This window comes from Brachyistius frenatus, unplaced genomic scaffold, assembly GCF_029030835.1.
Source record: "Brachyistius frenatus isolate BFR_SWC_R1_liver_20210118 unplaced genomic scaffold, ASM2903083v1 Contig_19, whole genome shotgun sequence".
NCBI classification, from domain to species: Eukaryota; Metazoa; Chordata; class Actinopteri; family Embiotocidae; genus Brachyistius; species Brachyistius frenatus.
Window position 1 is genome coordinate 161,985 of NW_027210618.1, and position 25,833 is coordinate 187,817.

Here is a 25,833-nt window from a genome sequence, read left to right on the forward strand (position 1 = left end):
AACAGCTTATATTCCTCAACAGCGATTATCCTCGAAAGTACGGGAGACCTACACGATTTCAGGAGAAACCGGGAAGTGGCCGGCCAAACAAATTTTTGGTTTATGACTGACTGTTCGCGGAACGGGACTGATGATTTCCAAAGACTGCTGCTGCTGCACGGAGCGGGCCGTGGAGCCACAAAGCAAAGAGAATGACAGCAGAAGTCAAAGAGACGGCGCACCACAAAGGAGGGCAAAGCGAGACGTGTGTGTGCAGAGAAGCAGTGCCCTAGATCTGTAAAACATCTGAGTTCTGCTGTCATCCAGGCTCTTTTTATGCTGTTTGGGGCAGCCGTTCCTCATCCTGCACCTGGACAAACAAAGAGAATGCATTCACGGGGAGTACATCTCCATGCGTAAATGGAGAGGATTATGTGCGTATTCGCTGCACTTTTTCATTATGCGTTCAATAAATGGTGTTTGTTTTGTCACTAACTCCTGTCCTGTCCCATGACCACACTGGTATAGATGCATTATAGACTTCCTCATACTTCATATCTGCCATGAGTGATGGCGATGCCTGCAGAACCTTACAGTACCGGTGCGCAGAGTAGCACTTGCGAAAAAAGCTCCAGCGCACCGGATCGCAACGGTTATGTGAAAACATGTGTCATCCCACTGTGCCGTGACCGAAACTATGAGTCGTGGGTGAAGCTAATGGTCACAAGAATATGGAGTTCCCAGAGACTCCGGAGTGCGGTGTGCGTGGGGTCGCTTTCGGTTTTTCTCGCTCTGCTGCTCAAATGTGCAGACTGGAAGGCTGAAGCCAGCAGCAGCGCTGACAACAGACTCTTGCATTCATCCTCTCCCCTTCACATCGTTTCAGGCTGCGCGGCGGAGCTGTTGCAAACTTGCTGGAGTGTGGTTTCGCCATTGTTCACTCTTGTATGTGCCTTCTTTTGGGTCGGTGTGTACTTAATCCGCTGTGGGGTTCTAATCCAGACCGCCCTCTCCCTCCTAACTGTGTGCCACCTGGGCCAAGTAGCGGCGTGGTCTCTTCTTGACGGGACAGATGAGCAGCTGTTTTCATTCACAACAGCGGCCGTGGTTGTGCTCATCTGCGTGGCCACCGGCGCACTCATGGTAGCACGGCTGAATCAGGGCATATCGGTGATCGTTTTCATCAGCGTAGTCAGGACTATCTCACTCTTCTCGCTGCAGAAAGTGCGAGCCACTTGGAGACCATACGTAGCGTACCTGGTTGGAGTGCTGGGCATCCTGCTGGCGAGGTATGCTGACAAGCTCCTTCCCAACCAAGGGAGACACAAGGAGGGCTGCACCCCCGTGACTGGAGCCAGGGAAGAGATCCCTGTATTTAAAAGGCGCAGGAGGTCCAGTTCTGTGATAGCCTCAGACATGGCACACAGTCAGTCCAATAGTAAGTCACATCGCCGGACCTCTCTGCCATGCATCCAGAGGGACCAGGTAAGAAGTTTCTGTCCCATTCAACTTTTCTATCTCTGGTTTGTTTTCCATGACGAAATTTGGGTTTGTGGCAAAGGGAAGAGAGGAAAGAGCAGTGCAATGACAAAAAGGACCCCAGACCTTATATGACTAATTATAATTTCCAGCAGCCTATTGTTTTACTATTATTGTGGATGTTAACAGTCATATTGTGTTGAGGATCCTAATTTTGAAAAGAAAGTCAAGTATATCACACTACAGCAACAATAACAACAACAATACTAATAATAATACTAATAGTTATATTATTTACTATTATTATAATTATTGTTATTTTATGATCGTGTTTTACACTGCAGTGTGGATAATGCAGTTGGGTTGGTGTGCTTTGATCAGTTCTTTGCTCTGATCTACACAAATCATCTCTGGACTGATATCTTGTCGTATTCTGTTGAGCCAAGTGCAGCCATTTCCAGGCAAAATTCAAATAACAATAAAAAAATTAATTATACTTTACTTTGACAGTCACATTGTTTAGATATTATCTTATTGGAATTACTTCTTAGAATATAACCTGATACAATATCTTTTAGTAAAATGATCAATTATTCCAAATGTCCCAGATTTTCCTCTGAAAATGTTGCATGCTTTAGTTTTTGGTGATGCTTTTGGAAAAACACATATGAGCCTATGGTTTTGAAGTCAAGATGTGTTTTGTCATTTGAAAATAAAGTACCAAATTTGGCATTTTGTTGCTAAAGGGATGTTATTTTTGAGGCCATGCTTCCAAGTGGTGATGAGAAACGGAAGCTGAGGATACAATGTCAGTGATTCATCTCATCCCTAATTATTCATGTCAAGGATTTTCCCCAGACGATCTCCGAGCCCCTGCTTTTCTGTCCTGGGCTTTTTTGCCACTTGCTTCCCATCACTTAGTGGGGGTTTGCTGCCCTAAAACCGCAGGAATGGAGTAGCACTGGCTTTTAAGCCTCCACTGATAATGATACACATGCAAACCTGTGTTAAAAGGAGATGGGGGGGGTTGTCGCTCAAACAGACTCATATCAACTCCTCAGTCCCTCTTATGGAAAATCAATGACCATGCTGAGCATGTGAATGGGAAACAGACTTTTGGAGTGATCAAAGCTCTTGTTGTGACCTGTGAGTGTGGTTAGGTTGGGAGATGAGAGGCTGCACTGTCGGGCCAGCCACTTGAAAGATGCCCTTAGGTAGGTAGGTAGGTATATACTTTATTAATCCCCGAGGGGAATTTTTTTTTCTCTCAGGGCTAGTTAGCATTGTAGTGTGCTTGTTTGTTTTTCTTTGTGCTCACACGCACACATATGGTACACAAATCGGAAATGAAAAGACTTGTAAAGTATTTTGCAGTCAACACTTTTTTTCTGATTCGGGTTTGATGTTGCTGCTGAAGCTTATTCTAGTGTCGATCTTTATTAATTTGATATGCAGCAGTTGGTTTGCTACAGTAATAGAGTGAGGATGTGTCTTTGTTTTTGAATGAGTGGTGAGCTGGAATATGACTGGCTGTATACACTGAAGAGTTACTGCATGGCTATATACGAGCATGTGCACAAATGGCAGGTTATTTTACACTCCGTTGTGTTTTTAAGGAGCAATCCGGCAGATGAAGGAAACAGTCTGACAAATATTTATTCATATATATATACAAAGAGAGCAGTTTATACATTGTTCTTTATATATTTTCCTTGTTGCATTAAAATCAGCTTATACCTTTTTGTGTATAGTGTAATACCGTTTGATCATCCAATAAAAATACAACTGGGAACTGAATATACTGTAATTGAAGTTTAACAAAAATTAAATTTTCCACTTCACACAGTAGCAGTAAGAGTAACAGAAATTTGACAACTAAACTGTAATAAAGTATCTTCGTTTCACTCACAGCAATGCATTGTTGCAAAGACACCAAATGTGTCAAAAACAAGAGGCTGGATACCATTACGTTTGGATTCAGGCTCCATTACTTTAATGGATTTAAGATGGAGTTACTTAGAGAAAAATAAAAACAACCGTAAAATTAAGACATTAGTCGTAAACAGCTTGCATTGATGCAACTATTGTCAATTAGCACGTTTTGTTCTGCTTTATTTTTTCTTCTTCTCTTGAAGCAGTGTCCCAATGAAAACTAAGCCAGATGGAACTACCAGACCAACAAAGTAGACAATATCATGCAACAATGCAGACATTTACAAAAAATTTGGACTCTCCTCTGCTGTGTCACCTCGGCCATGTTGGAGCTCTCTGCTAAAAGATGATCTCAATTACAGGTTTTTGTTCTGGGACATAAAGACAGCAGTGTTCGGCCTGTGCAGCTTGTAAAAGTTAAGAATACATTAGAGTTTCTGTGACAAAACCGGAGGGATCCGTCGTTCCCTTTCATCTCTGATGGTGCTGCTAAGCAGTTGACCAGTCATGGCCTGCCTGTAATTGAGACACACATGGCGTACATATGCTGTCTTAACCGTGTCTTGTCTGTGTGGTCTGTAATGTGTAAACAAGCCCAAGCTGATCCACACTAGTCATCACCTCATTCACACTAGGCTCTGGCCCCCAGGGAGGCCAGAGATACTTTTTTGGGCCGCAGTGCAACCACCACATGTATGGTGATGGGAACAGGAGACAAAAAAAAATAACGGTTTACTGCACAATAGAGCGGGGAAATCATTTTATAGGAGCTTCTTTGTTAAATGAGCTAAAGAGGTTAATGTTTTAACAGTTTGCCCGTTTGCTCTGTTCAATAGAGTTATGATGTTTTAAAGAAGCTGCATAACAAGGAGCAGAGCTGCTCTGTGTTGACCTGATGATGTTTATATTACTGCTGTGTGTCTGAAGTGTTTGAGGAATAGTATGAGATTGGAAGGAGGATTACATTTGATACTTAACTTTGTTTTTCTCAGAAAGCTTTTCCCATAGACCATTAAAGTCTTATAAAAAAAAAAGTAAAACAGGCCCTTCCGATTAATAGTTATTGTGTAAAAACATTTTACTCAAAAAATAAATAGTGCAAAGAGGAATCCCTTTGCCTCCTCTTCCTCACAAAGCTTAAACTTGCCATGTTGCCCTCCGCCAGTCTGCCAAAGCCATGCTCCAAGGCTGTCTGCACAATTGTAGATTTAATATCCACTCATTTTCCCTGCTTTTGATTACAAATTGGCTGCTAGCATCTATCAGCTCACTAAATAGGTGCATTTTGCAATGCTGAGGTTGTCCTCCCCATCATGGGCGTAATAACATAAAGTCATTATTAGCTGATCTGATAGCAGTTAGTGCGGCCTCTGCGGGATAGTTCTTCTTCTTGGGTTAATGCAAAATGACAGGCCCGTTTTCTCTATTCCAGCTGGGGATAATGAACTGGAGGACGAGGTGTGGACTTGTGGTGTGGATCGCTTTTCACAGCATGTGAGGAAATTTGAGTCCAAGCCTTCCCGGCTGCAGACATCAGCGCTGTCACAGAACTTTCTCTCCTCACAAGCAGAGGATTGTTGAGTCTCCAGCACACACTGAATGTTTTTAACTAAACTTTCCGGAGCTGCAAAGTTTGAGCAGAGCTGATTAGGCAGGGAGTGGGAGTGAGCTACTTTTATGAGGTATTGGAAGCCCCTCCCCTTTCTTTCAATGACTCCGCCTCTTTCAGCAGCTCTCTCTTCTCTGTCCTCTCACTGACACCAATACAAATATTATCCCAACCAGAGGAGGAAATTCTTTCTTAACTTGGATGATAAAGATATTCTTGAAATCGATGATAATGACTTCCTGTGGAATGGGATCCCAACACAATTACTGTTGTAAATATGTCCTCTTACTCTATTTTGGCTTCACCGTCCATAATTGAATTGTGTTTGGGATGGAGGAGGTTGCTGCTCATCTGTAGGGCAGTGATTTACGACTGCACACTCTCATCCTAAACAGCTTCTTTGTATTCTAAACACATAGCCTCATGGGATATGATGTTTTTATTTTTTACTTTTTTTTTTTTTACCGGACTAGCCTATTGGTTAGAAATGGTCTGATTTAGAGCCTCGTCCTGCACTTGGAAAAGAAGCCGCTATCAGCATGGGGTTGTGCGTCTTGTGATTGGACGATCCACTTCACACTTTTAAATCCCCATTCAGTCCCAGTGTGCTGTGCTGTGCGTGTGTGAGGAGGTGGTAAGGGGTGGAGGAATCAGGATAGGGATGAAAGTAGGTCATTCGAGGTTTTGTTTAGCAGCCAGGCAAAACAGCAGGCTTACTCTTACCCCCCTGAATGATGGAAGAATCTTGTGTTTGACTGATGCAGTGTAGCTACTAGTGCTTGTGCTCCAGATTTGTTGTACCTACTCTACCCAGCATGAAGCCTCATCACACTGGGTTTTCGTCTGTGTTGCAATGGCCAACTCTCAGGTGTTTAAAGGATAATTTTGGATTGTTACAACTTGGATCTTTTTCACTCAGTTATGATAACACTTTACTCACTAAAGTGATTGTAAGGATTTGGAAACACAATTACAACATTACTCCAAAGTCCAACTGGTCAAGAAATCAGACAATTGTTTCTCAATTGCTTATTTACACTACAGATTGTAAACAGACCAAAAGTTTAGCCAGATTATCTAAACCAGTTCTTTCAAAACCAAAAGTCAGTTCCGTCACATGGAAGTAATAATCCCTCTTTCAATAGGAAAACTATGCAACGTGCACAGTTCAGCCAAGAAGTATCCTGTATATTGGAGTGAATGTTTACAATGGACAGTTTGGGTAATCATTTTACTGTTTACCATTGTCTTCTATTTTAAAGATTGATTGATTAATCCAGGGGATTGTTTAAAGAAATAATTCAGCATTTTAGGAAATACATTTATTCAAATCCTTACTGAGAGTTACATGAGAAGTCTGATACCCTAATGTGTGTATGTTAAATATGAAGCTACGGTAAGCAGATGACAAGTTTACTTTAGCATGAGGACTGTAAGTATTTAACAAAGTCTAACAAATCTGCTATAACAGATTTCAATGTATTAACTCAATTCACTTCAGTTTTATTTATATCACGCCACGTCGCAACACAAGTCATCTCAGGGCACTTAGTAACACAGTTCCAAGAGAACCTCACAACATTAGATATGCCCAACTATTCAACAATTTCCACCTGGGTGACAGTTTGAAGGAAAAAAAACTCCCTTTTAACAGGAAGAAAACCTCCGACAGAACCAGGCTCAGAGGCGGGCAGCCATCTGCCTTGACCGGTTGGGGTGAGGGGAGAGCATATGGAGAAAAGAGCAGCAAAAAGATACAGAACACAATACAGAGTGGAAGTGAGTATGTTAGTGGGGCCAGTAATCGCAGACCAGAAACATGCAACTCCAGGGCGCAGGATACCTGCAAAGAAAATCACAAAAAACATAAAAAATAGTGTAATATGGTAAAATGTTAAGTTCTGTCTTGTGTTCCCATCGTTTAATCAATTAAATTTAAAGGTGCTAGTAAAGGCTAATTTTGTTTTTTACTTTTAGACTGAGCCAGGCTAGCTATTTCCATTTACTTCCAGTCATGATGCTAAGCTAAGCTAACCTGCTGCTTGCTGTAGCTCATATTCAAGCCTACAGACAAGTCGTCTTGTCTGAATCATGACTTGTCAATAAGTATATTTGATAAAAATGTAGAAATAGTCTTTTAAAACCTGTATCCCACCTCTTTTTTTTTTTTTTTTTTTTTTTTATCCCATCTGAAATCTTTCTCAGGGTGTTTCTGTGTTTCTGGATCTCAGCAATTAACTGGGTGAGAATTATTGATTGCAGTCATGGTCAAAACTACGAAACTAAGACCCAAGTTGTAATAAAGCAGAATTATCCTTTAAACTCTGCATTGCATGGCTCACCCAGCTGTGTCCAATTCTTTCATTATCTTCATTTAACAAGAGCAGCTCATTTTCTGATTCTCTCCCTGTATCTCCGAGCTCCTCCGCCAACTAAACCAGAAGTCCAGGACTAAATTGAATACCCCTCTTCCCTCTCTTCCCCTACCCCTGGCACGACCACGCTCCGGTTCCCTACTGATTACCATGGAAATTGCGGACGTCTGTGTGAGCATGTGAGTGTGTGTGTGTGTGGTGCCAGCAGCTTGATGGCTGCCAGCTGCTGCAGGCTGAGAGGTTGAATCCGCTCTGAGAAACACGGAGGGCCTCTAACCACAGACACAACCCAACGCAGCTGGAACTGCTAGACAGGCACATGCCTCCAGTCCTAACACACATCGCACATATTAACACCTCAGGTTCCTGAGCACTGCCTCACATTTGAATAGAACGGAAGAATCTGAAGTGAATTGGGGATTTTTGTGTGTTTTGAAGGGTTGTACACGCTGTACTTTCTTCTGCTGTCTGTTCTAGACTTCGGCAATTATGTCACTCAAGTTTTCTGTGTTACCATAAGACATCAACTCTTTAAGTAATGGAGGTGAACAGAATGTTCCTGGCACAAATGTTTGTATGAGTATGAGTATGTGTATGAGTTTGTCTGTGTGTGAGGCAAAGTTAGAGAGAAAGTGTGTGTTTATGCAAAGAAGTGGATGAACCTGCATTTGCACATATGTCACTGCAGCTGTATGAATGTGGCTGGAGAATATTTGAAATACTATACAGCTCATACTACAGCCGATGTGATACTGAAGTTTTGTAATCATCAACATACCGATACTACACTTGATAATTTATTTTGAGAAATATAAACATGTTTCATCTACAGAACTCTTTTTCAGACCTCTAACTACCTGTAAAACAAATTAACAGAATAAAAGCAATCACAGTTAAAAAAAATATATAATTAAGTTTAAATACTACACATAATGTTTAGCATTCTAATAGGACGAAGCCCTATGTGCAGACAGAAGGCAGAGTGCAGAAATAGACGACAGTCAACGCTGGAAAAATAATGGGCGGAATAACACAGAAACTACACGAGCAAATGGGGACTGCAGGAAATATCTAGTGACAAAATATTCCAGCAGAAGTTAATTCCAGCTCCAAATGATGGTTGAGAAATATTTATGACGGGTCCTTTTTCAAGACTGGGCATTGGGGTCTTTACTCTATGGCTGCTGGTGGCTGCTTTCTGGCTAACATCACTGCCAGGAGTGAGCAGTACCGGTGTAATTGTAGGCCTTTTCAGTCTTTTCAGTCACACGAGAAGGACCCGTGAAAGGCACAGTTTTCAACACTGATACTTTTGTTGATGATTTTCTCTGAGAAAAAGAGCATTGTTTTCATGAAACACTTTTTTTTAATTTTTTTATAAAGCAAAGAAAGTTTAAAAGAAAAATGTGTTTAGAGTCAATAATCTCTTTGTCCAGGCACTTGTGTGTAATGCTGAAGCAATGTTTTTGCTCTTTAAAGGATGGGCAGGTTAATAGGTGCCTCTACATATCCGGTACAGCCGCACATCACTTTGAGGAGCTGAACGCAACACCTTCGGCTTTCATCTCTACTTATCGTCCAAGGGGCCTTTTCAATCACACGAGGAGCCCACCTTTAAGACAGTAATGCCTTACATGAGGGGACATTCCTGCGCTCGCCTCGCTGCTATGTGAACTGGAATGTGCAGGTTGAGCGGGGCCTGAAGGACAGGCCTGTGGGCCCATTCACCCGGCCCTCCCCTACCTCTCCCCGCACGCCGTGACCTGAGCCAACACCACCATCCCGGGCTGTCACCAGGTGTGCAGCTGGCCTCTGCCGAATGAATAGACACTCTCACATTGCCCCGGGAAGTGTGTGCTCAAGTGTGTATGTGTGCATGTTCGTGAGAGGGAGGTGGAAGTGGGGAGTAAAAGGGGGGGGGAGTGTAGTCCCAGACATAAATAGCTGCAGTCAGTAGAATGTGTGAAAAACAAATGGAAGAAGCAACTGTTAATTTCCCCTCTCAGAGTGTTCACATTTGGGACAGCAGCATCCCAATAATTGATCTCATGGCCTTTTCATCTGTGTGCTGGCTTCAGAGAGGAAGTTCAGCTATTCCCTCAGGTCCAGTGTGGCCATTGTGTCTGCGTTAGAAACAGAGCAGGCCGCAGTTGCTGCCGCTGCTGCTGCCATGATTCATTTAACAAGCAGGAACATTTTGAATCCCTCTGACTGGGGCTGTCCAATAAATCCAAACATAGTCAGCTATTAATTGATTATATATTTCAAGAGTATGACAAGGGAGGCGGTTTTCAGTGATGGATGACTGTATTTAGTAATCCACTGCCTGTTTGGTTTCTTATGCTTTCAACTGGGAAGGCTATTGCAGATATTTTTATATAATTTTAATTGTACATGCAGCATAAGTTGTCTCCTAAACACTCCAGCCTTTGCATTTCACCACAGGATTGTTGTATATAATTCCCTTAGAACCAGTGGTTGAAATAATAGTCAGATCCTTTTCTTAGATAAATGTAAAAGTAGGTTTTATTAACTATTTATGTTGAGCAGAGGTGGAAAGTAACTTTATATAAGTTCTGTGTTTAAAGGTTTGGTGTGTTTGATTAAGGGGAATCTATTGGCAGAAATGGAATATAATATTCATAATTATGTTTTCATTTGTGTATAATCACCCGAAACTGAGAACCATTGTATTTGCATTACCTTTGAATGAGCTCTTAATATCTACAAAGGGAGCAGGTCCTCTTCCACAGAGACCACCATGTGACACCACCATGTTTCTACAGTAACCCTGAGGGGACAAACCAAACACTTGATCTAAAGAGGTCCTTTTTCATTTTTATGAGACTTCAGAAGTAAAAAAACTTTTGCACCAGACAAAATTACTGTTGCTTTTCCCCCCCTATTATCAAAGTTGAAATGAAGTAAAAAAAGTTACACTACTCAGGGGTGCCCCAACCTTTACATACATCTTTGTCTACATTTCTGAATTATTTGTTTTTTTACATGACCTCTGCCCTTTTGTTTTAAGTGACATTTTCATTGCAGGCCTTATAGCTGTAATGAGATATTTTCATGTTGCTGTATTGCTAATTTCACTTAAGTAAAGGGTCTGAATATTTCCTACATTATTAGCTTACAGTATCCAAAAAGCCCGCTTCCAAATATATCATAAGATTATTAATCCTGATTCCTCAAAATATAAGAAGCATTTTGTTGTTATATCTTGGGTTGGGCTTATTTTACAACCTGTTATACTGTTACTTAGTTTAATCTATATCTATTTGTAAGCAAAATCTTGACTTGCAAATTATGGCCATCAGTTAAATGTACTGGACTAAAAACAAGAATATATTCCTTTGAAATGTAGTTGAGAGTAGAAAGTAGTATACTGTACTTAAAAATTGTAAGTGCAGTACTTGAATAACTGTACTTATTAACTAAAAGCAGTTATTCTTTGAAACATGTAGAAAACACTTTTCAGAGTAAAGTTATTTTTCATGTTTTATCCTTTATATACCTAATGACAGAGTTCCCTGGAATCAAAGTAGGTATCGTAGGTAACTTAATTTAACTTGTTCAAGCTCCGACTTTGGAATAAAATCCTTTGGACAAACATGTTAGCAGTTAAGTTAGTAGGCTGCATGTCTCTCTGGCTCAGTGGCGTGGTGCAGGGAAATGTGTTATTGTAACCTCTGCCTGGCGAGCCCTCCCCGTCCGTCCAGCCCGCTGCCTCACTGGCTCGCCATGAGCCTGTCTGTCCCTGCAGCCAACAAGGCTTCTGCTGTTCTCTGCTCAATGCTATGTTTTACTCTCTAAATACATTAGAGAAAAAAATAATCTGTCTGTACATCTGTCTGTCAGTTGGGTTATTTCACCCCTCGCAATGGCAAGACTTAGGGTATGGGTTAAGGGCTGCTTTTCACAGTCACTTTCAATTAGTCAGATATTAAAAGTCCAATCTATAGCTGCGGTTCTGTGCTGAATTTGCATGATGATATACAGTGTCTATATAATTTAGGTTTTTATGGGCACACTAGTTGCGAACAAATACCACTGTTGGAATGCTGGTTGTGATGCTCAGTTTGACGGTGTGTGGCCATTTTTGGACCACTTTGGCCACATTTTTTAATCCACTGTACAAACAGAAAATGCTAATGGTCAGTTCAAGGAAATTAGTTATTTGTATTAATCAAAAATAGCTATAGCTCAACCAGTCAGTTTCATATGTATCTATATATATCTCAACATAACTCCTAATAGAAAAAGTAAAAGTGTATGTGCATGGAAGTTTGTGCATTATTATTTATAAATGCGGGACATGAGAAAAAGTTTTATTTTTTCCCTCAACGTGCTAAGCGCAATAAATATTTAATTTATTTTTTAAAGGGAATGTTGTCTCAAGTTGACATTCACTTGTTAGATACTTTGTGAGGAGAAGACCTCCAAAAGGCCCAGAGATATTCCAACACTTGCAAGAGTTCAACTACTTACTGTAATATTCAGTCTGAAAGTGTGAGTCTCTGTTCAGTTGTTAGAGAACTGGTGAGTCGAAAGCAGCAGCTACGCGTCGTCCTCAGTCTGTTTTCCAAAATTGCTGCTCAGGCCCTCTGCTGTTTGAGTATGATGAAGTGGTGTCCCTCTCCACTGCTACAGTACTACTTTTCTATACACTGTAACCACCTGCTACCACACACACACACACACACACACACACACACACACACACACACACACACACACACACACACACACACACACACACACACACACACACACACACAAACACACAAACACACACACTCAGGGTCCAGCAGGCTGGCTTGGCAAGGTCTCATTGATTTGTTGCTGCTATGCTCTGCATGTGTGTGTGGTCAGACAATCCTGTGCAGGACTGTTGGTTCCAGGCACCCCTTCCTGCTCAAGATAGCCAAGCTCACCAGCTAATTACTTTTATAGGTAGCACAAGTCAGCCACGATCTACGGATGCTGGTTCAGGTCACGTCTCTTCCTCGAAAACAAGAAGTCCGAAAAAAACCACGGCATGACAACATGTGAGCCCCGTTGATAAGACGCCATGGCATTGTTTCAGAAAACCTTAAATAAATGCCCATCCGCAGCCCTTCATAAATACAGATAACATAAAGTCACATGCTTTGTGTATTTCTGTGAAGTCGCTCTGTGTTGTAAAGAGCGGAGGTGAAAATCGGGACTCACAACAATGTGATTGGGATATAAATAGGCATACTGGGCCTTTATTTTAATGGTTATGTGCCTGGGGCCACCTCAGATTTTTCTCTCTACACTCTCCCTCCATAATGTTTTCCATTAGCTGCTGTTCCATTCATGCGCTCCCCGGTCCCTGCATCGCCTCCTGCGGGGCAGGACAGCTACAATGAAATCTCCATACCTACTACGGCAGACACCTCCTCCCCTCTCCTCTCCTCTTGGAAAGAGTTTAGTGTCAGCTCCTCAGGCTTGAGATAGTTTAGCAGCTTCAGATTCTGGATCACAACAATGACTGAGACCAGAATTCATATTCTGTATTTAGTAGCTCTCCAAATAATTTGTCTGTAATGTTGCACCTTTCTTTAACCTCTCTCTTACTGGTCCCTCATTGGAGCTAATGATTGTGTTGACGTCTTGTTTTTTTCCCCCTGCATGAATAATCAACTCCGCCCCTCGTTTCTTGCTGTCATGGTCAGACCCACTTCACTGTTAACATTCAAGAATTATGATAAGTTTGGCTGGTGATTCATCAGGACTTCAGAGAGAGCGTTTCCATTGTAAGGATGAGGGAAGGCATGCAGTGGTTTTGGCAGAGCTCCACAAACTAGAGAGGCAGAAGGACTTTTGACGTCATCGGGAAACGTGACCCACTTCTCAAGAGGCAAGGAGCCTTGGGCTGGCTGAGCAGATGTTGCACAGATGAGCTTGCGTGCGCACACACACACACACCAACACCTACTCTGTATGCACACTCTCTACTCTGCCTTTATTTTCCATTAAAATGCCCACAGAAAATGAATAAACAGCACAGTATACTTTAGCCGGGTCTCATTTGGGTTTGTGGCTGTGCACAGGCGTGAACTGATGTGGTCGTCTACTTGCGTGTTGGGAGAGGAGGTAAAGCACGACAAAAGGGAGGGTGTTAGTGGGTCATCCAGGTCATATCTGGTGGAGTTTCTCTGAGCAGGTATCAGAGGGGCAGAATGGAGCCTGAAGCAGTCTGCCATTTAGCTCCATTGCTCTTGTTATGCAAGGTGGATGTTCAGCTCTGCGCTGGTTCTGCCAATCTTCTCCGCCTCCCCTCTTCATCTTCAGATGTTACATAAAGTCTCTCTTTCTGGTCTGTCAGATAGTTATATGTGTTACAGTGCCATAGGCTCTTGCTATATGTCTGCCATTTACACCTTTAATTGAAAATGCAAAGGTATCCACCATAGTGCTTGTTCCAAGAGAGTAAGAGCACACATTCCCGCCGGAGCACCAAAGCTTTCTGCCCTGTGTCTCCTTGCTATTAATTTTGGAGCATCTAAAATTAATATTTTCATGCTAACGAGGGGTCACATTAGTGCTTTTAGGTGTCACTCAATTGAACCCACAGAGAATTATTCCACGACTCTGCAGCTCCATTCAGCTCTGCGGAGTTTTCTGGCCCACAGTTTTGGTCTCCGGCAGCAGCAGGCAGCTGTTTGGAGCGAAAAAACCTTCATAAACTCCATATATTACATCCCTATGATCAAACAGAGACGCAAAGTCTAAAATGAGTTGGAAACTAGCTGGTGAACATACAGCATGTGGTGCCCTCAGGAGATGGTGGAGAGTAAAACAGAGCCAAAAGGAGAATGAATACTGGAATTATATTTGTCAGACAGACTTAAACATGTCTCAAAATGTCCAAAATGTTGCTTTGTATGTGATGAAATGAAAAACAAAAACAACAGCTATTGCAGGTTTTGCAGAAAACAGTAGTTTCTTATTTTTTCTTCAGCTTTTCTGTCAAGTTGATTTCTCATGTGCCACCATGTGAACCTGAACTCTGTCCTCTATGGGACATGATCATGTTTCACCTAATCTGATTTACCCCCTAAACCTGATACACACATCACGATTTGTGGCGTAACTGATCTCCCACATACTGGCAAATTTCACTAATTTGCACTGATTACATCGAATCATGGATACAGTATGTTTGTTCACAGCCTGATTCTGTGATTCCAATCTGAACGTCACAGGTCTGTCTTATTCTTTCTAAGCATCTCATTTCAGGGCATTTTTACTGGAAGCTTTGCAATTAATTGGACTACTTTTGATACATATTTTGGATTTTATCCATATAAGTCTTTAAACAAAGAAAAAATGCATTGCATCACAATCTGCGAAACAGCTGGCAGTCAGTTTCTAATTTCTGAGAAAAATCTGCAGATCCCAGATCTATGGAAAAGACAAACATCAATGTCTATTGATCTCAATTATAAGTTTTGCTGTGTACTATTGATACGTTGGTAATGTTTAGTTTTTAATCTCGTGCAGTTTTTAGCAGCTGTGTCCTCTTTAATGCTTTATCGTTCCAGGCAGATGTTTTGGTCGGCCCTTTTTTACTCTCTATGTTCAGAACGAGTGCAGCAAACAAAATGGTGGCTCATCCAGAGGTTGTTCATACTGTCCATGATGAGCTCATTATCTCTGAATTGTCAGTAGTAATGAAGATTGGTCACTTTCAAGAAGCAACTCAATTTACTATGACTGAGGTCTTTACGGTTCTCGTCATGCCTAGCTTCTCGTGGCTGCTGAGGGACAGTGAGCTGAGAGCAGAGCCAATAGCATTACATGCTTATAAAGATTATTCCTGCTTCATTTTACACTTGCACATAACACACACATACACACACACACACACACACACACACACACACACACACACACACACACACACACACACACACACACACACACACACACACACACACACACACACACACACACACACACACACACACACACGCCTGTATAAAGGGGGGGGGGGTGGCTGGAGCTGAGATGTTGCAACAGATGTAATAAGCACCCATTCATTTCCATGTTGGCAGGATGTTAAGACTGATTCAGGGGCCTGTAGATGAAAAGGTCAGTGGGCTTGTTTTGAGTGAGTGTAAGATTTCCATCATCACACCGCACGCTCTAGCAGGCTCAGTCCAAACTACACAAACAGTGTCTCTGAAGCCCTTGACAGCCTTGATTCTGCCATTAAGTCAATAATCTGCCCTCACTCTCTCCTTCGTCTCCTCCCTTCACAACTGACCTGCTGTTGGTTTACGTACTTCCCTTTTTACTTACCCTCAACAACTCTTATCCAAACAGCAGCATAACTTTCCCCCTGATGTGTTTCCCTTTCTCCCACCATGTCATTTTCCACAATTCTTTACACTTTTTCTACCTCCTCACTTCTCACCCGGCATCTTTCATTGTTTCCAGACAGTGGTGAAACATATTGAGGGGAATGTGTGGAACGTCAGAGTCTGTTTTCATGGAGAAAGGCGGTGACACACACACACACACACACACACACACACACACACACACACACACACACACACACACACACACACATGCACACACACGCGCACACACACACGCACACGCACACGTACAGACAGGAGTCGTTCCAGGAAAGTGGCATCTGTGCAGCCCATTAGACAGCGATTCATTGGACCTGTGCGGGCCTTTTACATCTGGTGGTCAGCTGCTGGAGAGGAACTGGAACTAGGGGTCACATCTGAGAGAAAACATTAGGGGAGGTGATACATGTCGGACACACACACATATTGTCTTCAAAGTATAAGTGCCCTTCACCGCTGCCCTGGTAGCAATCTACCGACCAAGTTGTATCTCCAGCTCCTGTCAGCTACAAATAAACCCTCCCACTCTTTTAGACATTTGGAGCCTCAACACAGTCAAACACATAAGCCCTTAAAAACGTGGTCATTTGTTCTATTGAAGTCTGAGGATCATGCTGGTGTGGGAGAGAGTCGATCAGTTGCAGCACAGTTGTTATTGGTGGTACACCCTACTATAGTGGTTGCTGAATCGGCTCCCCCTTGACTTAAGCAAGAAGAGGAGCGAGTAAGATGAGTGTGAGAGTGCAGGAGTGTTCTGCGAAGGTTTTTTTGGGGAGTAAAGTGAGGAGGAGGCCTTTTCTTCAGAACCTGCATCTGCGATTCTTCAGTATATTTGTGTTGCAAAGTCTGAGTTACCTGGACCAAGTGTTGATCCAGTCCAGGTCAGACCAGAATATTTCCTACCGTGCCAACCTCATATCTTTTTCTCACTGTTTATACCAGTGTGCGAAGGCTCACCCCTATTACATGCAAATAAAACATGATTCTCCTGTATTTGAATGAATTTATGGCTTATAACTTAATTTTTTTCAACCCCAAAACCTTGACTCTCAAAATAAAAATTCAAAAACAATTTTTGATCACGAGTGGCTCGTGAGCTGGAAATGTCAAAGTGTACTTGAGCAAGACATTAAATAACAAAATTGCTCCCACGACCATTGATATGTATTCTTTATATTTGTGTGTGTAAATTGATGATCAAGAAAAGACTGAGGAGGGTTTTATGCAAGGCCTCTCATCGAGAACATAGAGCATGTATTTTATTTGTACGTTTTATGTATTTTATACAGTAAATACTTTGCTGCAATTAGAGTAAGTTTGAGTTATAATGGCTTAGTTTTGTTGAGGTGATCGGATCCAACGTTGTTGTTTTTGTGAAGAAGAAATGTCATGTCAGGGTGTGTGAGGATCATTTTACAGTATTTAGCTGTGCAGATGTTTTGTTCTTTTCCACTGTTGTGGATGTAACATTAGCACTGTCACATCATTGACAGTGGTTTGTCTTGAATGGTAACTGATCACAATCATGGCTGCATCGTAACAGGCTATAATAGTACAATTTATTATTAGTAGTAGTTCAAGTACCTTAAATATTTTTTTTAACGTGAAATTGAAGTAGATTTCCCATTTTACCTAATATGCTTCATTTAGGCAGTAAAAAGCAACACGATTATTTGCAATGTGATTAAACTTTCAGAAGTTAGTCAGTAATAAATTACATTTGAAAAGTAACTCGATCTCCTGGCTTCGGGTAATGTTTGGAGAGCCTCCCACGTTTTTAAAAGTTAGTCACAGTCAGGTAATGCTATTAGAGTGAAGTTTTAAAGGAGAACGTTCCTTCTGGGTGGTACGCTGCCAGTCACGGTGATGTTAAGAAAGGCACGGTCCTCTGGGAGGATCTTGCTCACGCTGTTTGAAGATGTGTTGTGTCGGAGCACCTGGTCAGAGCCTCAGGCAGCGGATGTGGCTGTGCAGGCTGCATGAATACGAGACTCATTAAGTTCACTGGCCTACCAGGTGGACTGCAGCTTTTTTCAATACACACACACACACACACACACACACACACACACACACACACACACACACACACACACACACACACACACACACACACACACACACACACACACACACACACACACACACACACACACACACACACACACACACATAATGTGCATACGCTCCCACTATGATTCATGGATGTATACACGTGTTCTTTCTAATGGGTGCACAAATAAAACACATTTACACCCTTTGCAGTGACGAACAGAGGAAGGCAGAGCTACTGGGCTTGTAAGCCTCTAATCGGATCATCTCAGATATGATATCATTGTAACCAAATTAGTGATGATGCAGAGTATGGTATATCAGGTTTTGGCCAGAGCTCAGTCACATTTGTGGCTGAGAAGTGACATGAAGCACTTGTTCCAAATGCAATAACCAAACTTGCGTCATGGACATTATGGACAGTTAGAAATACAGATACTCCAGAGGAAGGTAAACCGATGCTGGATGAAGCTCACGCATCATCATGTTCACTTCATGTTCGACCACACAGAGAAAAGAAGAAAGATTTGAACATTTACTGCTGTGTGGAGTGCCTGAAGTCACTCAGCTGCAGCTACAGTCTTTTGATTGATTAGCACTAATCTGTTTCACCCACAGATGAACAATGTCATTAGAAAAAGAGAGGGATCTGTTTTCAATATATTTGCCGCGTAGTCTGATGAAATGAAACTCAAAGAGATAATAGTAAGACATTTGCATATACTTATAGCTCACTCTGTTTATTTTACATTATAGTAAAAAATAAAATAAAAATGGGAGTGTGGGAAATACTTAGAATATTATGGTGTTTAGTGTTTGTTATTGGCAATGTGTGGCAAGAGTTAAATATCGGCAAAACTTTATTAAAATATTTGTACTCCTTTTAAAGAAATGGTCTGATTAAAATTTAAAACAAGAAAGCCAACGAGCCTGACTCCATTTTCAGACACGCATGTCAGCAATCTTACTATAGCTTGATTCCAGTAACATTTCTGCAGATTTTTCAACGCTGATACGAGTCTTAATTAGTGGGAGTTGGATTAACATAAGGGCCACAATTGTGAAAGTTTAAATACATCTTGCTCAAATGTCTGCTTGTTTAAAAGAACTACAATATATTGGTCATTTCTATGGCTGTAGTGGGAAAATAAGGGGTGGCTAAATCCTATCCTACAACCGTAACTATCCTGGATGCCATGATGGTGGAAATATTGGGACACCTAAAACCAAAAAAACTTTTTCAATTCAAACGCAATAAATCATCAAGTTATATATTTAAGCTGACTTAAACTGTAAATCAACATCAAAGCAGATATACTGAATGTAGAAGTAACTTTCGATCAACTTAAAGGCTTAAAAATCTACTGTACTTACTTTGTAGAGACCCTTTTCATATTTCTTTTCCCTGATTCACACTCCAACCCTTGAAAACAGCCACTGCGGTATTTAGTGTGCCAGCTAGCTTCAGCACAAAGGATGCATTTGTTTACATCCCATTTAGCACAAGTCAGTGGGTGGTTGGTAGTTGCTATGTGCTGAGAGAGTACAATGGTGCTTAGATGTGTTGTTCTAATGATAAACAAGTCAAATCCTTGAATTTGTAGAAGCAACAGAGACTATCTAGTTTAATAGCATGAGCAGGTGTAAAGTCTGTGTAAATAAAAGTGCTGATTGAGGGTTGTGTGAACAGTGTTTCAGGATTTGGTATATGGCATTTACATGCTTTTCTTCATCACAACACCCCTCTTATAAATAAATTAATAAATTGAGTTTAATAAACCAGAAAACACTGAGACAATTTTACGAGGACCAGTCTATAAAAATATTTTGTTTGTGTCCCTCTTAGTCTAAGACAAAAGAAGTCGTCCTTCTTTCCTACGGTTTTGAGCCATGGCAAACCCTCGCCATCTGTCTGGACTAACCTAATGGTCTCTGTGGTGGGAATGTGTAGGGCCTTAGTAATGGAGTCTGGATCACATGTTTGTTTTTGCATACGCTCTTCTGATAGGCCCGCGCTTCTTAATTACCAGAGTGACTGTTTATCCACACTGTTTACCTGGATCCTTATCAGCCCTAACAGTGTTTTAACTCCCAGCGGAGAATGTGTGGGAGATGGCGAGAGGAAGTGTGCATACGAGTGTGTGTGTTGTGACGCACAATAGCGCACATGTCAGCATCCATGTTTGATGTACTTTGTCAGGCGTGGGTCAGAGTGCGTGGAATGCAGAACATGAAGATTAGGTTGGTGATATCTTGCCTGTGGTCATGCTGATGAGGTGGAGTTCGCGCTCCTCGTGGTCGGGATGGAGAGATGGATTCCTGGTCCGCAGCCACAGAGTGGACACTTGTGTCTAGATTTTTAGCAATGAGCAATGAGTGTTCAGGTTATTGCCTCATTCCACAGCACTGAGGTTATCAAGCAAACGGTGAATTTGCATGTTTTCCATTCCAAATCAGGAGCCTTGTAAAAGTGTGACAATTTTATTGTCTGGATTGTAAAAATGTTCATACAGTGTATCACCAGTCTGCTTTTTATTTAAGATTGAGCTGCTCGAATAACTTGGCACTGTCTCTATGAGTTTGTGTGGATGTGTGCATTTCTATATGCTTTTGTTTGCTCTTCTAGTGTGTGTGTGTGTGTGTGTGTGTGTGTGTGTGTGTGTGTGTGTGTGTGTGTGTGTGTGTGTGTGTGTGTGTGTGTGTGTGTGTGTGTGTGTGTGTGTGCATGAAGTATGTAACCTGAGCTCTGGCCATCTCCCTGTGTGTGAGTAATGGTCCCTGTTTTATTGGCCCGCTCCTCAACAGACTCTATGAGTAATCACATAATGCGTGCTCTGACGTCAGAGCTGTTTCCATGGTAACACAGTGCTCCCCACTCTGGGGAGGTGCATTCATTTTTTTTTTTTTTTTTTTTTTCCCCCACATCTCGTCCTAGAGCCTTCAAAGCTCTGACTCGGGATGGACACATTACTCCTCAAGCTAAAATCACCTCCCCCTTATCTATCGTTTCACAACGTGCTCGTGTGATTAGGGCCACGGACTTTGCCTTCTTTTTCTTTTTTTTTCATTTCATCCCCATCTTTCTACGTCGCCTCTCGCTCTCTTACTTCACTGTCCCTATTTTAGTCATCCTCTGTCTCTTCTTGCCTCCCAGCTCCATGTCTTTCATGATTAGCCTGCATTTTACTCTCTGTGCTGTCCCTTCGCCTCTCCTTTCTTCTCGTCTCCGAGCTCTAATGCCCAACAAACCACCTCTCCTATTTCCACGCCAGATGTATTCATTTTTCTCCCTGCCTTTCATGCACTGTTGAATTCCACTGCACGGCCGACCCCTCTCTTTTCTGCTGGCTCTTCCTCTTTTGCCGTCTCCCTTTCTCGTTCCTCGCTCTGGTGAGAGGACAGGCTCGGATGAAAAGGAAACATGCTCCCTTGTGTATCCGTTCCTTCATAAGATTAATAGTTTTAAATAGATTAAAAGTTTCAGCTGTCCACGGGGTGCCACGAGACAATAAATCAAATTCAGATTTAGTTTTATACTGAGTTGAAAAAGGAGTTTAATGAAAAATTAGCAGTTTTCAAATTTTATAATTACTGGAGTACACAGATACTCTCTTAATTCATTTGTAATTAGATGAACATATATTAAATAAATATGGATGCTTAACATCCATTTGTAATTTAAAGGGTGAACCATAAAAGCTTTAACACAGTTCCTCAAAGTCAGACTTTTTCCATGCCTGAAAACATCAACATGTCAATAATCAGGCCTGCCTCCATCTCTGGCGAGCAGCAGCCGCTCTGTCTGGCTAGCCAAACACTCACACAGTGAAGCCGTTAATGGCTCTGTGTTATGTCTGATGTCAGTGCTCACAGAGGCCGGGGCTGAAAGTGTTACACTGCTCATTTCCAACCCATTCTCTTTCCCTATTTAAAGTGGTGTATTGCTGTTAAGAAAATGGGGTATTGCTGTCTCCCAAACCAGCAATTCGCCACCGCCGCTCTGAGGCTGGACTCCGTCGCTCATCCTGTCAGGGGTGTGATTTGGCGGCTAACAGTGGAGACTGACTGGTGTCTGGGAGCAGGACTCCTCTAATATACTTCGCGTCCCCTGCTCATCAGCGGGGCTCGGCTCACACCAGCGTCCGTCTTCGTTTTCCCTTCATTTCCACCCCAGTGCACAATAACCACACAGGTGGGCGAGTGTGAAGTTTCTTTGTGGATGTGTGGGAGAAAGGAAAAAGAGGCAGACAGAGGAACCATGGCGAGTCGTTCATGAGTGTGTGTGATTCTGTGTGGTTTGCCGGAGAGGCAGCCACGCCAGATGACAGCCATTAAAAAAAAAAAAATACCGCCTTCCTGGTCAGCCTGGAGTCACGGCTGGGTTTCTGGCTGACTTGGCTTTGACTTTCAGAGGCCTCGGCACAGAGACGTGCCCATTAGTGTATTGTTGCATGTGAGTGGAGTTTTGACCTGAGCCCCCGAGAGCACTATCAAACCATAAACCAATGAGCCACAGTTGAGGGCGCAGATGCCCGAAGGCAAGACCCATTCTGCCAATGCAGGTCCCCTGGTCGTCCACAGTTTAGTGTGGCACTGCCAGCTCAGCAGAGGGATCGAAACCAATGAAGGACAAGGACAAGGTGAGCTGTAGAGTCAGGGAGAATTTACTCACTGCAAAGAGGATGTTCCCACTTCATGCCAGGTACATTGCGGAGATGGTTAGATTAACAAAAAGGAAACAAGGGGACACAGCTAGCCTGCCTTTGAATGTCCGTCACCGTCTCTTAAACTCATGAATCAACTTTTATTTCTCATTTGCTTAATCCACACACCAAAAAAAAAAATCTTATTTCCAGTCTTTTAGCTAGCTAAAAGTTGTTGCTTTAAACTTTAGGGGCAGATATAAGAGTAGTAAAGTGTAGCTTCTAAAATATAAAACTATTCTTTTACTGAATCTCTCATTGTTGCTAATCTACTAGTTGGTATCACAGTGTGTAAAAGACTGGAATAAAATGTGACACATGGTAAATGCACTGTTCTACTAAAATAACCCCCCATCAATGTGGCATTAAGCTATTGGCTTCCAACTTCTGACAGCTCATTACTGTTGGTGTGATTCGTTCTATAATGTTGTAAATGTTTTGGATATGGATGCAGGTTGGATGTGGATTCTTTGTCGATTGTTGTCTGCGTGGATTTACAATGTGACAGAGCAGAAACTGACAGATCCGAGCTCTGCGCTCCCGTCCCCACCCCTCCTTTTTTTCCCGGCTGGTTATCTGTACCAGATCCATTTGGTTCAGGCCGGTACAGCTCTACTAATCACGTTATGAGAAGGAGTCATTTATTTTGGGTCTGTTTTCCATTACATTAGTGCGCACATGCAGATAATAAACATGCAGATTTTTCAGATAGAAAAAAAGTTAACCATTTGCCCAAATTTCCACTCAAGGGTGGCCATTTTGTAGTTACAAGTCCTGCACAGTACAGCCTTATCAACTGTGCAGTCGTAGCTGTTTATGGCTCAGTTTTATGATGCCTCTCCTCTATTCTACCTTCCTAATTAATTGAACTACTTCCCATTATAGTGGATTATTCTTTCCAATTGGGCATTTTTTCGAGCCAGGATTGTTTTCACAATGGTCGTCATTTATTTAGAGCTGCAGCATGTTATTTCTCTCTGCTTTTACATGGTCTGTGAAAAGTGCAATTAAGCAATTACAGATGAGAAGTCACACTAGCTGCAGGCTACAGACCCACTTTGTTGGACTTATACGGGATGTGAACCTCTGCTGAACACGATCTTAAACCTAGAACTATGTTTCTTTTCATTGTTTGATTAATTATCCTGCCATCATCACTGATTGGCTATTAATAGAGAATAACAAATTTGGACAATGCAATTACTGAGTGAGGCTAAACACAGCCCCCATCACGTTTTCCCTGCTCCTTGAGACGGTAGCAGGATGAGCCTGCTGTTCTGTGGTGTCTTTGGAGATTGGCGTGGGGAGCAGAATGTAAAAAAGCAAAGGTCTCAGCAAACTGTTTCCTCAGCTGTGCGGCACAGTGGACATTGGGAGCCACAGAAGAGTTTTGTTGTCTTAAACTTTCTCTGGTGAGAGAGTTGTTGTTGTTACCACCATTTTGTCAAGAAGGAAAAGTTATTTTCTAACAACAACAAAGCGACATATTTGTGTTTATGATCAAGTTTATTGGTGGTAGAAACGGACCCAAATGCACACACACAGCAGAGGACTTGATGTCACACAGGTTTATTTACCACACAGAACAGGAGAATAGTCCAGTATGTCCAGACGACGAAAGAGTGCACACCGCCCCCTCGCGCCAGTGCCTCCATTCCTCCAGGGCTAGCTTCACTGTTAACAGCTCACAGTTTCTGACATCGTAATGCCACTCTGCAAGCGAGAGTCGACAGGAGAAGAAGGCGCAGGGGCAGAGTGTGAAGTCCGTTTTAAAGCGTTGTGAGAGTATCCTAGGCATCAACCTCCACCTAGAACTGGCAAATGTCGTCGAGGATGAGGGCCGAGGCAAAACGCTCCTTGAGGGTACGGAAGGCTTGTTCTGCTTCAGGGATCCATGTGAAGGTTATTTTGGTGAAGATGAGCCCGGTGAGGGGCACAGCAGTCTTGCTGTAGTCTCCAATGAAGCGACAGTAGAAGTTAGGAAGCCCAGAAATGGTTGGAGTTGTTTGCGGTTTGCAGGGGTTGGCCATTTTGTCACTGCTTTCACTTTCTCCGGGTCGGTTCTGACTTGCCCCCTCTCCAAAATGTAGCCAAGAAACTGGATGGAAGGGGTGTGAAACTCATTTCTCAGCCTGGATGAAGAGGGAGTTTTCCAGTTGGCGCTGCAAGACGAGACGGACATGGTGGCGGTGTTCTTGGAGACCAGCATAGTATATCAGGATGTCGTCCAGATACACAAAGACAATTGAGGAAATCCTGGAGGACCTCATTCACCAAAGACTGGAACACAGCCGGAACCAGGTACTCAAAATGTCCGAGGGGTGTGTGAGACATAAGCAAGGACAGGGGCCGAGTACGGTGAGTAATTTTGGCACTTACCAGGAGTGCGATCCAGAGCGATCCAGAGCCTCGACAGGAATCTTGGGCTTGTTGACAAACGAGGAGTCCAAAAAAAAACTTTGCTCTACTCCAGAGTCAAAAAACTTTGCTCTACTCCAGAGTCAATCGACGTCGACAGGGACAGAGGACCGGAAGGTAAACACAGGGTAGCCGGCAGGAGCAGATGAGACAGGGGACTAGGAGACTTCGGAGGTTCGCTCGCCAGTGTCCCCACAGTTACTGGCAAGCTCTCCCTTTTGGACGAATGAGGCATGACGAGATGAGGTGCCCAGGTTTTCCGCAGTATAGACAGTCTCCTACTCGAAATGTCCCGAAACCGCAAGTTCTTAATCGTCTACGAGAGACTGTGCAGGAAAACCCCCTTCAACGCCTCTTTGTACCAGCAGGACTCAGCCGCCAGGATCCAAAAGTCCACAGTAGACAGTAGATGATCGAACACCTTCTTTAACTCCTGAACAAAGTCTGAGTAAGCGGTAGAGCCGGGCATGCGTCTGCTGAGTATGGCCTCTGCCCAAACCAAGGCTCTACCGCCTAGCAGCCCCACCATATAAGCCACTCAGACATTGTCTGATGCATTGGTGGGGGACTGCTGGGTAAACACATGCGTGCTTTGAAGCAGAAAACCTCTGCACTTTCCTAGGGCTCCATCATAGGTTTCCGGAGAGGGGACATAGGATTCCCGAGACAGTCACTACCGCCACGGGATCCTACAGGGGTTGGGGCAGGAACTCTGGCAGAGTCCAGAGGTGGAGAAGGTCCCTGAGACCTGTGCAGGCTGGTGAGAGTGTCCCTGTAATTCTCACCGGAGCTGAGGCAGGCAGATCCAAGCCGGCTAGCCAGCACTCCACACCGGGCAGCGTGGGTTCGGGCAGAACCGCAGAGGCGGCAGACAGGTGGTCTCCAAG

At 42.8% G+C, this 25,833-nt stretch overlaps 1 protein-coding gene across 2 annotated transcripts in view; it reads left to right on the plus strand.

The window, feature by feature from the left end:
* Window positions 1-462: 462 nt before the first annotated feature.
* LOC138618989 (cGMP-inhibited 3',5'-cyclic phosphodiesterase 3A-like) overlaps window positions 463-25,833 on the plus strand; it is a 70,651-nt gene continuing 45,280 nt past the window's right edge. For both annotated transcript variants that reach the window (XM_069695134.1, XM_069695135.1), the window contains exon 1: window positions 463-1,464. In XM_069695134.1, coding sequence (XP_069551235.1) covers window positions 550-1,464 — 915 coding nt within the window. In that variant the 5' untranslated portion in view covers window positions 463-549. The remainder of the gene's footprint in view (window positions 1,465-25,833) is intronic.